Genomic DNA, 12,240 nt, shown 5'->3' with positions numbered 1-12,240 from the left:
CGGAACTGGGGTTGACGGCAGTTAAAGAATAGAATGGGAATGGTGGTTGAAGTGAATTGGGGTGGAGATGGAGGTGGGTATGGAGAGGGATAGGGATATGATGTATTCCGGAAAGGCATTTAAGATCTGGTGTTAAATGATCATAATAATTACAAGTCAAAGATCTTGATGCTTTTTTGGAGTGTGTTTCTGTTTCTCTCTATGCTTATTTTTATCTCTATTTTGTTTACTTTAATTATTATTTTAATTCTATCTTTAAATTATTTATTCATTACTTGTTGGAATATTTCATTTCTATCTTTATCTCTACCTCTGTCTTTTTATTTTTATTTTTCATACTGTTTCTTCAGGTACTTTGTTAGATTGTGAGCCTTTGGGACAGTTTGGGAATTTCCAAGTACCTATCTTATTTATTTAGTTTTTATTTATTGTATTTTTAATGCATCATTTTTGTAAACCGCTTAGAAACCTCACGGTTATTAGCGGTATATAAGAATTAAATTAAATTAAATTAAAATTAAATTTTCCGGCCCCATCCCTGCAAGCTCCGTCCTCATCTGCACAAGCCTCAAACACTTTAAAATTGTAAGTGTTCGAGGCTCGTGTGGTTAAGGCAGAGCTTACAGGAATGGGATAGGGACAATGACAAAACTTGCGAGGACGGGAAAATTGAGTTTCAGCGGGGACCACTGGCCTGACCCAGCAGCGGCAATTCTTATGTTCTTAAATGTGTCCCCGTGTCATTCTCTAGTTCAGAGCTAGCCCCAGCTTGTGATCATGTCTGTGACAAGGGCTTTATTAGGTAGTAGATCCTCCCCCTTCCCATTCAAGAGCAAGTCTGACAATCAGTCATAGGTGTGTTTACTGAAAAATTGTGTATATCCATGCCTTATGGAGGTAATTTTGTAAGGAGCTGCCAAGCTGTGGGCAGCAAGGAGGTGAATAAATGGTTGTGTTCTAGATTTTTTTTTTTCCACTATACACATATTTTATTCAGAAAATCTTTATTAAACAAAATAAAGTGTCATTTTCTATTTTAAAACTTCTTCATAGTAGGTTTCCTCTAGCTCCCCCTCTGCAAATCCAAACTTCCTAGTACCTTCACTTTTTGGCAGAAGAGTACCTCATGACATCACAACCCCTTGTTATAGGAAGCATGGTGATGTTACAAAGGACTGTCATCACTGCACCTGTGAAAAGGAGGAAGGGGGGAGTTGCAAGGCTGAATGTTTCTAGGAAGTTCACTGACTGCAGTGAAAATGTTTGTGAAGGATTGATTTGTCACCTTGACCGGGAATTCAAAGCTATATACACATTTAGAAATAAAAGATGCTCAAACCATTCCATTGGGCCTAAATGAAAAACTGCTAAAGGATTACTACCACCCTCTCAAGAAACTAGCATAAATCCGTCCTGTGAAGCGAGGTGCCTCTGCATGTCATGAATTCTCACATGATGCCCTTACTAAGCACCTTTGGAAGTATCACTGCCGTTTATTAACTGGGGCTCTGTAGCATTTCACCTGGAAATATATTTGGCAGACGGGATGGGTCATATGCTTCTTATCTGCTATTGCATTCTGTAATAATTCTGTTGTTCAGCCAGCATCCCAAAATAAGCTGCATTGATTGTTCACAAATGCTTTCTGGGTCTATGTTCCTTAGATCGGGACATGCCTATTGTGTAATTCTTATGTTGTTATAAATCGGCCACAATGAATTTATGATACAGAGGTTCTCAAATGGCAGAGTCATTCCTGTATCAGTGCCTTGTGCCTGCTGTCCCAGTTCAAGTAGGGAGTGCATGCAATAATAATAATAATAATAACTTTATTTTTGTATATCGCAATACCAGAAGCAGTTCAGGGCGGTAGAAGCATCTTTCTCACCTACCCTTCATTTTTAGGGACACCATGACTGGATTATGCCAGTGTTCTAGATATTTAGATGATGTATTTGAATGCCAACTAGTGGAACAGTCATGATTTGATGCCATGTACCTTTCCGTTGAGTGTGCACATGGTCAGGATTCACAGGTACATACATAAATAAATAATTGAATACTATAATTTATGCACAATCTAGTGCTCACCTATGTGCAGACATTTACACTGACTGTATATTCAAGTATATTATGCTTGAAAAACAAAGGGGACCCAACATGGGCTGAGTTTTGGCGTATGCGCCTGCATCTAGGGTTCAACAATTTTTCTTATATTAGGTTCGTCTACATTTGTTCAGCAAATTGTATATCTTATACAGTTGCATCTGTTTTTGTACTCAGTTTATCTGTTTCAACCCTTGATATGTTCATTAAGGTCAGGTTGGACCCCTGATGCAGGCATACATGCCAAAACAAAGCCCGTGTCGGGTTCTCTTTGTTTTTCAAGCATAACATAAACATTAGTTTTTAATAAACGTCTTTGACAGTTTGAGTCCTTTGGTCATCTCTGCTCTTTTTTTTTTTTTGGCTTGTTTCTTTGTTTTGGCAACTTGAGCAGAGACTTTTTCTCCTATTTTGTTAGAATATGGACACAGACTGTAAGAGAACTGAGGTAGACCACAATTGAATTGCAGAAGACTGTTTTCATGAGGAGCTAGTTATACACAAAGTAGATGGGCCAGATGGGATACATCCCAGAGTATTAAGAGAACTAAGGAAAGTTCTAGTGGCTCTGATCTAAAGCTTTCTGAGATTCAGTAGTAGCACCAGAGCACTGGAGATGAGGAAATCTGGTTCCTGTCTTCAATGCAGAAAAGGAGGAGTCAGAGAACTACAGGCTAATTAATCTGACCCCGATAGTGTGTAAATTAATGGAGTCACTGCTAACACAGAGGATAGTGCAGTTTCTGTAATCCAGTGGACTTCAGGATCTGAGGCAGCATGTTTTGGTTTTGGTTTTTTAATAGAGGTAGGTATTGTCAGAATTCAGGGGTCTCAAAGTCCCTCCTTGAGGGCCGCAATCCAGTTGGTTTTTCAGGATTTCCCCAATGAATATGCATGAGATCTATGTGCATGCACTGCTTTCAATACATATTCATTGGGGAAATCCTGAAAACCCGACTGGATTGCGGCCCTCAAGGAGGGACTTTGAGATCCCTGTGTCAGATGAATCTGATCTATTTCTTTGACTAGGTGACCAAAAAACTGAATTGGGGTGAGTGCTGTACAGTCCTCTTGGTATGAGTGGTGTACAGTACTTGGATTTTAGGAAAGCCTTAGAAGAGAGGCAGAATGGGTAGGGTTACCAGATTTTCCCGAAGGAAAATCCGGGCCCATGGCCATTCCCCTTCTTCCAGGCTCACCCAGTTCGTCCATGTCATGCCCCATCCCGACCCTAGCCCCGTCCCCCAGCCCCACCATCCTTAACCTGTTTGTGCGTTGGGACACCATCCGCGCATGCTCAGATGCGACGTGATTATGTTGCTTGTGATGTCACCGTGTTGCATCTGTGCATTCACAGATGCCGTCTCAATGTCAGAAGCTATTCTAAGAATGGGAGACCTATGATCGAGGCATTGAAATAATTCTAAGGGTATAAATACATGGGAGCCAAATCTACTTTTCAATGAAAAACAGACCTGGCAAGTCTTCACTCTCACCAGGGAGCCAAGAGCTTCCATTGAGCATCTTCCCCTTTGATTGGCAGCAGGAAATGCATTAATAAGATGCCATCTCCTGCTGCCACATGACCAGTCTCACAATAATAAATGCAAAACCTCACAGCTCTTATCACAGGGGATTCTGTTCTGTCTTTCTGGATTATAATTTTTTTTTAAAAAATTGGGATTTATTAACCACCTTTATGTAGAGATTCACCCAAGGCGGTGTGAGCAGGTATAATTCAACAATAAAGCGTATGATTTTGTTAACAGCATAACAATCGTACATAGACCAAATATATACATTGATGCAGTGTATGAGATAAAGTTAAAATCGGTAACTTGAAATTTAATGAAAGGACTACCATAAAACAGTTTCAAAAATATACTTAGATTGAAAGTTGCAAGCAAGTGATATGCAGACCAGGGTGGGCAAACTGATTGGCACAGACAATAAAAGCAAGACCCTGTAGTTCTACTAATATATAGCATGTCTTTTATAGGTGCTGACTTTTCAGAAGATTACTATTTGCCGTACATGCTGGCTATTCATTCTGTCAGTATGTGTTACATAGAAATATTGCAGGAGGTCAGTCATTCTAAGAAAACAAATCTTACTGCATGCCGGCTGTCCGTAGTGTGCACACACAAATAAATGGCGTTTCTGTCAAATAAATTTGTTCCCAGATACCTTTTTTTTCAATGTCCAAGGAGATGGTATAATTTAATAGTTATTGTCTGGGGCTGGGTGCTCTGGATTCCTGGTCTTAATTCAGCTTTCAGAGAAAATAGCTTCTGGTTTCTGTCTTCCCTATGTAATGTTTGTCTTTCCTATGGAATTATGGATACCTAGTTTGTGATAGCATCTCCTGCTTAGCAATTGTGCATCTTGGTAAACTGAAGCATTGAGAATAACCAATTCAAAGTGCTCTTAAGTTCAGTTCTAGAGATACTCATTTAGGTTTGGTTCTCAGAAAAGCCAAATGTATTGGATTCTCCAGATAAATATATCCAAATATATGATCTGGACATCCATGGTGAATATTCTGAAAATCACATATGAATGAGAGTCTCTCAGACTTAGCTGATAATTACCACTGATAAGTTAAATTCTTAATTAAACATCTGATGGGTTAAGACACCAAAAGGAGTTAGGCCAGACCTCTGCAGACCAATGTTGCTGGTGGAGGGGAGTGTGGTACAGTGGTAGATACTGTGGTCCAGAAGAGTTATTATACTCTATGGAAACTCCGCACTATCAGAGCTTATTTTGACGCTACTGCCTTTACACTTTTAGTTCAAACGCTATTACTTAGCACTCTGGACTACTGCAATATTATATATCTGACAAGTACAAAGAAAAACTTGGCTAGGCAGACCTTGGCCCAAAACACAGCAGTTAGAATGATTTACGGACTGAGGAAATATGATCATCATGTAACCCCCTATTACCGTGAGCTGCACTGGCTCCCAGTTGAGGCCCGGGTAATCTTTTAGTTGGGATATTTATACTATAAAGTCGCTTTTGGTACCGCTCCGCTTTACCTTGTTGAAAGATTGTTACTATGATTTGGGGGAACAGTAGACAATCCCATGCCCTTCTGTTAAGAAATATCATGGGCACTGTCTTTCCTATCAAGCAGCTCAGTTCGATAAAGAATTCCGCCCATTACTGACCAGATCAATATCTTATAAACATTACAGAAAACTTTTGAAAACTTTTCTTTTTTAAAAATGTGTAGCTAGCTAATTCTTGTGTATTGCATTATCTCTGTATTCACTCATAGCATAATCTTATGTAAACTAAGGGCTCCTTTTATCAAGGTGCGGTGGGGGTTTAACGTGCGGAATACCACGCGTTAAACCGCCTGCCGTGCTAGCCGCTAATGCCTCCATTGATGAGGCGTTAGTATTTTGGCTTGCTGCGGGTGTTAGCACGTGATGAAATGTCTGACGCGCTAACCCCCGTAGCGCGCCTTGATAAAAGGAGCCCTAAGGGTTATGCAGTATAGAAATCTGTTATTATGTTATGTTATGGTTAGATCAACAGCCTCAGTACCCTGAGGTTGTGGGTTCAAAACCCCAGGCAAGTCACTTGATCCTCCACTACCCCAGATACTTTAGATAGATTGTGAGCCCTCCAGGACAGATAAGGAAAATGCTTGAAGTTGTTAATTTCTTAATTCTTTTGGAAAAGGATAATTCTAAAACTTTACCAAGAATGAATTTTATTGTGGTTGGTCCTTGGATATTGCCTATTTATGTTTTCTTTCAAATTGTACTGGGAGGTATTCTCTATTTTGGTTTAGCTTAATTTTATTTTACTTCATTGTTTTGCTTTAGTATGAATTATTTGCAATAATGAATTTTAATACAAAAAATAATATGAAAAAGAAAACAGTGTTGTATATATATTTTTTTTATTTATCTTGAAACATAAGGAAAGAAAGCAAGCCTGTTTCAATTTGTTTTTGTTTTTTTTTTTATTTCAAAATAAATGCATATTATATGAGGGGGTGATGAAAAGTTCTCAGCCCAATCATCCAACTTCCTTAAATTCTAAGCATTATTTTGATACTGTAGGGTTCATTTTCAAAAAAGGTAGACATCTAAAAGACAGCATAAACCAACACTTACAGACTTTCTAGATGTCTTTCTGGTTGTTTTGTCTCCAGTGCGTCTAAATCTTAAGGGGGCGTGTTAGAGCTGTGTTTTCGGCGGGCTTAGGACTTGGATGGTTCTCATACATAATCACATCTTTAACAAAAGGTCCTGGACTTTTTTTTTTTTTTAGGTGTTTGGAACTAGGCTTGTTTTACTGTAAAAATGTCTAAATGTTAAAAAGGTGCCCAAACTGACGAGATGACCACTGGAGGCAATATGGCATGACTTACTCCCCCAGTGGTCACTGACCCCCTATCACCACCCAAAGGGGGGGGGGATAATTTGTTTCAGCAGTATTGCTGGAGAAAAAAGTGTATAGTGAAGAAAATGTGAACTCTTTTTATTCTTATGGTTTGCTTAAAACATGAATGCCTAACCTGATAATTAATTGTTGTATCCACTGTTCTCTCTATAGAGATTTGAAGAATAATTTGATTAGCACCATTGAGCCAGCAGCCTTTCATGGACTCTCAGAACTGAAGCGTCTGTAAGTATTACATTTCAGTGCTCTTAGATTTCTTTATTGACTTCATCAGGGAATATTGATATAAAGTCTTCAGTTCCGGGCCTTGGAACTCCTCTTGTATAATGTGGTTATTTTTATTCCTCTACTTACAATAACTCACTTTTCATTTTTTTCTCACACCTGGTTTTAAGGAAGCATTTTAGGAGATTTAAATTCATCCTGCATTAGCGGCACAGGGCATGTTAAATATGCTAATAAATTCATGAAATAGCTTGAAATGATCCATTGTTCAAGATTATATTAACATATTAATTCTGAAAATATATAATATATAACAGAACAAAAGCATGACTTTGACTTTTCAAGGATAAAGTGAGATCTGCATATCCATTGGTCACAAACCAGAAAAGTCAGAAACATGTAGGACATAGTTCTTGGTGATCATCTAAAGTTAGGTGCCAAGGGCTGGATTCTGTAAACAGTGCCTTTATCGGTGGCTGCCTATAAAATGGCTGCTGACAGCATGTCACTCACGCAATGGCGCTGTTTACAGAATCACGGCTTTCATCAAAGATAGGTGCTGGAAACGTAGGCCAAGGTTTTAAAGACAAAAATTGCAAATACTGAGGCACCTTAGAATGCCTAATGTCATTTTCGGCCTATTTTGGCCTTAGGTGCCTCTGTAGATGTGATGAAGGTGCCATTTTTCTAAGCATTGGTGGGTGCCTACATTTGTTTTTAAACAATGCTTAAAACCTTTTAAAATTGCTTTTACTAATTAAGCTAGGTGCTGATAAGGTGCCTAATTTACCCCTCCCCCTTTTTTTTTTTTTTACAAAACCTTAGTGCAGTTTTTAGCATTGGCCACGGCGGTCATAGCTCAGATGCTCATAGAATTCCTATGAATGTCTGAGCTGTGACTGCCGCGGCTGGTGCTAAAAACCGCTTTATAGTTTTGTAAAAGGGTGGGGTGGGAGTGGGTGTTAAGGCCATTTATAGAATATGGGCCCGAGTGCAGATTTGATAAAGTTAGGCATCTAGATCAGTGCATCTGGCCAATGTAGGTACCTAATTTAATTATTTAAAAAGCTTAATCGGTGCTGTAGTGTAAACAATCAATCAGCACCTCATAATTAGCTTATATTAAAATTGGTTAGTAGGTGCCTAAATTAGTAGATACCTACCACTTTCAGGTAGACGCCTAGTCCAAGGTGCCTACCAGAAAGTGAGCGTGGTTAGTGGTGGATCGTGGGCGGATCCTGAGCATGTGTTATGTAAAGTGGACTTAGGCACTGATAGGTCCCTAACTTAAGCGCTGGTATTTAGGCCAAGAAAACCCTGGCATAAATAAACTGTGCCTAAGGTTCAGATGCCTATTGGCACCTAAGTCAACTTTGGATGCTGCTAGGCACGATTCTATTTCCCTGACTGACAGCAGATGAATAGGGTCAGACAGACCAGAGCTCTCATTTTCCTTCTGTGTAATGCTTCCACGGGCCTTTCACGGGAGTTGTATCATAATGTCCGGGGGTCCGGACGGCTTTTCAAAACCCGGCACTTTGTCTGGGTTTTGAAAAGCTGTGTCGGACAGGGAGGAAGTCCGCGCATATGCGGCCGTTATCACGTAGCATCCGCACATGCGTGGATTTCCTCCCTGCCCAAGAGCAGGCAGTGGGGGCTGGATTAGGGCGGGGGGGGGGGGGCAGAACTAGGTGGACCTGGGGGCAGGGCTAGGGAGTCCGGATTTTCCAAAAGGAAAATCTGGCAACCCTAATAATGGGTTGCTATCAAATAGAGGCATGCCATAGAAGGGTGAAGTCAGCCATGCCAAGAACTGTAGGAGCTGCCAGAAGAGAAATTTTGTCCAACAGAAGCTCTTTATTGTTCCAAGGAAGCTACTGTAGCTCCTGTCTGTTTGCTATTACTTCCCTGATCAAGTACTTGTGTATGGACCTGCGTCCTCTTGCTGATGCCATTGTAGGCCAAAGCTGTGGTTGATAGATCACTACCAAAAGAACCAATAAAAGGGGTCATCTGTTTGGGAGCTCCATAGGAAATGTTATGTTACATAATTGATATTTTGTGAGAGTAATAGTATGATGGGGGAAGCCTACAGATGAGCTAGTTTGTTTTTGCCTCTGAATATATCAGTGTTTTTCAACCTTTTTTGGGCAAAGGCACACTTGTTTCATGAAAAAAATCACGAGGCACACCACCATTAGAAAATGTTAAAAAATTTAACTCTGTGCCTATATTGACTATATATAAAGTAATTCTCTTGAATAGGAATCAAATAAACACAAATAAAGTATTTTATAATTACTTTATTATGAAATATTAAGTAAACAGAATAGTGAAAAATTATAAAATACTTTATTCAGTGCGAAACCTGGGCCTGTTTGGCTGAACACAAAGCTGATATTCTGGCTGGAATCGAAGAAAGACACACACGTAGCTCTTCGTCAACAGCTCTCAGTCTCTCTCTGTATTTGGTTTTTATAGCATACAAAAATAGACAAATATACCCTCCATCCTTTTTATTAAACCACAATAGCAGTTTTTAGCGCAGGGAGCTGCGCTGAATGCCCAGCGCTGCTCTTGACGCTCATAGGCTCCCTGCGCTAAAAACCACTATTGTGGTTTAGTAAAAAGTGACCATATTGTAAAATATAGACAGCAGATATAAATTCAGAACTGTGCATAGTAAGTGAAGGGAAGTTTTCATCTCTGGGAATTTACCCAGTTAACTATTAAGTTATTTGGGCAAATTCCTTTGAAAACTGTGGTAATACTGCCTCCACTTTGCTAAATTTAAAATAAAATCATTTTTCCTACCTTGTCTGGTGATTTCTGGTTGCACTTTCTTCTTCTGACTGTGCATCCAATCTTTCTTCCCTTCTATCAGCCTGTATGCTTTCTCTCCTCCACACCTCATTCCCTCCCCCAACTTTTTCTTCCTCTCTCCCTGACCTTTCTTTCTTTTTTTCTGTTTCTCTTCTTTCTTTCTGTTTCCCTGCCTGCCCCCTTTCTTTCTTTCTCCCTGCCGTTCCCCAAGCCACTGCCACTGCCTCTGCCATCGGGGAACAGGACCCACCAATGGATAACAGGCCCCAAAGCCGACGCCGACGCATGCTCTCCCTGACGTCAATTCTGCAATCGGAGAGGAAGTTCCGCCCAGCCAGGCAGCGATTGGCTGGCCCGAACTTCCTCTCCGACTGCAGAATTGATGTCGGGGAGAAGAAGACTTATCGGCTCGATAGATTAGATCGCCAAGACAAAGTGAGTCCTGGGTGATCGACTCACTTTGCCTTGGCGAGCTACTGGCGCCCCTGCCTCGGGCCCCCTGTCAGCTCCGGGCCCCTGAATGCAAGACTGGTAGTACTGCCCTGATGGCGGCCCTGCGGCACACCAGGCAACATCTCACGGCACACTAGTGTGCCGCGGAACAGCGGTTGAAAAACACTGGAATATATGACTGGGTTGGGGATAAGGAATGTATTATGGTATTCATTAAATTGATTATTTCAAACTATGATAGTATTTTTGGGATACAGTTATATAATTTCTTTGTATTGTTGTAGCCACCTAATTTTCATAGGCATTTCCCCCAATAAAGCAGTGCTTTACATACAGAAATGCCCTATTACAAAACTGGCTACCCACTTCCTGCCAAGATCAGTTCTAAGTTTGTTACTTAGAATGTATTGGCAAAAACAATCCACACTTTCCACACTGAATAACTCAGAACTCGCCAGACTTGGGATTCTGAATTTAAAGGATTTACTTAAAATAGATTAGTTGACATTGAAGAGATACCCTTGACTGCTTAAATTGATTGGGGCTGGCTAACCACTAATATACAGCAGCACTTGACTGGGCAGTGCCATTTAATATTGGCATGAGCCATTTTAGAGCAGGGCAAAGTAGGGATGTTAGTCAAGGAGTTGGGGAGAAGCCAGCATATAGACCCGTACAAAAAGCAGTCTTAGCTATGCCGACTTATCTATGTGGATGCTGGCACTGAATGTTGGCCAGCACTCACATATCTACCAGGTACTGGCCTGAAGTTTTCTAATCCCCTCTCCTTTCTTCGCATCCACCCAAAACATCATCAACTCCCTCAGGATCCTCCTCCCTCAATCCTACCCCTCAGAACATCAAGAGATCCAACCCCCAGGATCCTTCTGGGCCTACCTGATTGATCCCTGGTGATCTAATGGAGAATGGGTTGAAGTGATGCCTATTCGCTTTTGCCCATCATGGCTGCCCCTTCAAAATGGTTGCTGTGACTTCTAGCGGTAATCTCTAAAAGGAATAACTGCAAGTTCCTCAGACTTGGGACAAACCACTATTTTTCCAAGGGGGTAACCATCGTGGAAACTAGGATTCTGCCAAATCAGTGGCGTACCTAGCATATGTGACACCCGGGGCCCATCATTTTTTGGCACCCCCGCCTCATCTGTACGAAAAACATGATTTTTAGTAACAAGCCACATGTCACACATGAGTACCTAGGAAAAGGCAGCATCTTACATACTGCAGTGAGCAGTACAACATCAATATACCCATTGTAAAACTAAACAAGCCAGACTAGTACAGATCAATCCTACACCATCAATCCTAACAGAAAACCATGTCTTTCGAACACACAGAACACAGAAAACACCTCCACCTAATATGGAATATGTCATCGCAAACTAACCCCTCCCCCTTTTACAAAACTGTAGTGTGGATTTTAGCCATGGTGGTAACAGCTCTGACGCTCATAGAATTCTGAGCATCAGAGCTGCTACCACCACGGCTGGCGCTAAAAAATGCTCCACAGTTTTGTAAAAGGGGGGATAAAATAGAAATACATAGACAAAAGTTAAATTGAACCAGCAAGAAGCTGGACTCTGCACACAATGCAACACCACAGAAACAGTGACACATGTCTCTTAAAGCAATAAATAAATAGAAAATTTTTTGTTCTACCTTTGTCTTCTCTGGTTTCTGCTTTCCTCATCTTCTTGTTACTCTCTTCCTTCCATCCACTGTCTCTCTTCTCTCTGCATCTTCCATTTGCTCTGTTACTGTGCCTCTCCCTTTCTCCCTCCTTCCAAATTGGTCTGGCACCCATCTTCTTCCCTCCGCTCCTCCAATAGTCTGGCATCTCTGTCTTCTTCCCTGCCAGCGTCTTCTCCCAACGCTCTCTTCCCCATTTCCCTTCAGCGTCTTCTCCCCACTCTCTCTTCCCCATTTTCCTGCAGCATCTTCTCCCCACTCTCTGTTCCTCATTTCCCTTCAGCATCTTCTTCCCACTCTGTCTTCCCCAAGTGCTTTCAGTGTCCTTCTCCCCCCCCCTCTTTTTTACCCTGTTTTCCTCTCCACCCCACCTTTTCTCCCTTTCTCCCTAAATGCCCCTTACCTTTGTGGCGATTTCTCCCCCCGGTCCGACAAACTTCCCTGCCCTGTGGCCGGCGATGTCTAAACTGCCTTCTTACAGCAGCCGGAGCGTTGTAGTTGCAT

At 41.2% G+C, this 12,240-nt stretch overlaps 1 protein-coding gene across 8 annotated transcripts in view; it reads left to right on the top strand.

The window, feature by feature from the left end:
- ADGRA1 (adhesion G protein-coupled receptor A1) overlaps positions 1 to 12,240 on the top strand; it is an 873,110-nt gene that overhangs the window by 326,742 nt on the left and 534,128 nt on the right. For all 8 annotated transcript variants that reach the window (XM_033941640.1, XM_033941643.1, XM_033941641.1 and 5 more), the window contains one exon: positions 6,682 to 6,753. In XM_033941640.1, the coding sequence (XP_033797531.1) occupies positions 6,682 to 6,753 (72 nt within the window). The remainder of the gene's footprint in view (positions 1 to 6,681; positions 6,754 to 12,240) is intronic.

Source organism: Geotrypetes seraphini, chromosome 4 (assembly GCF_902459505.1).
Source record: "Geotrypetes seraphini chromosome 4, aGeoSer1.1, whole genome shotgun sequence".
NCBI lineage: Eukaryota > Metazoa > Chordata > Amphibia > Gymnophiona > Dermophiidae > Geotrypetes > Geotrypetes seraphini.
The sequence above is the reverse complement of the archived record's forward strand: the minus strand, read 5'-3'. Positions and strand labels throughout refer to the sequence as shown.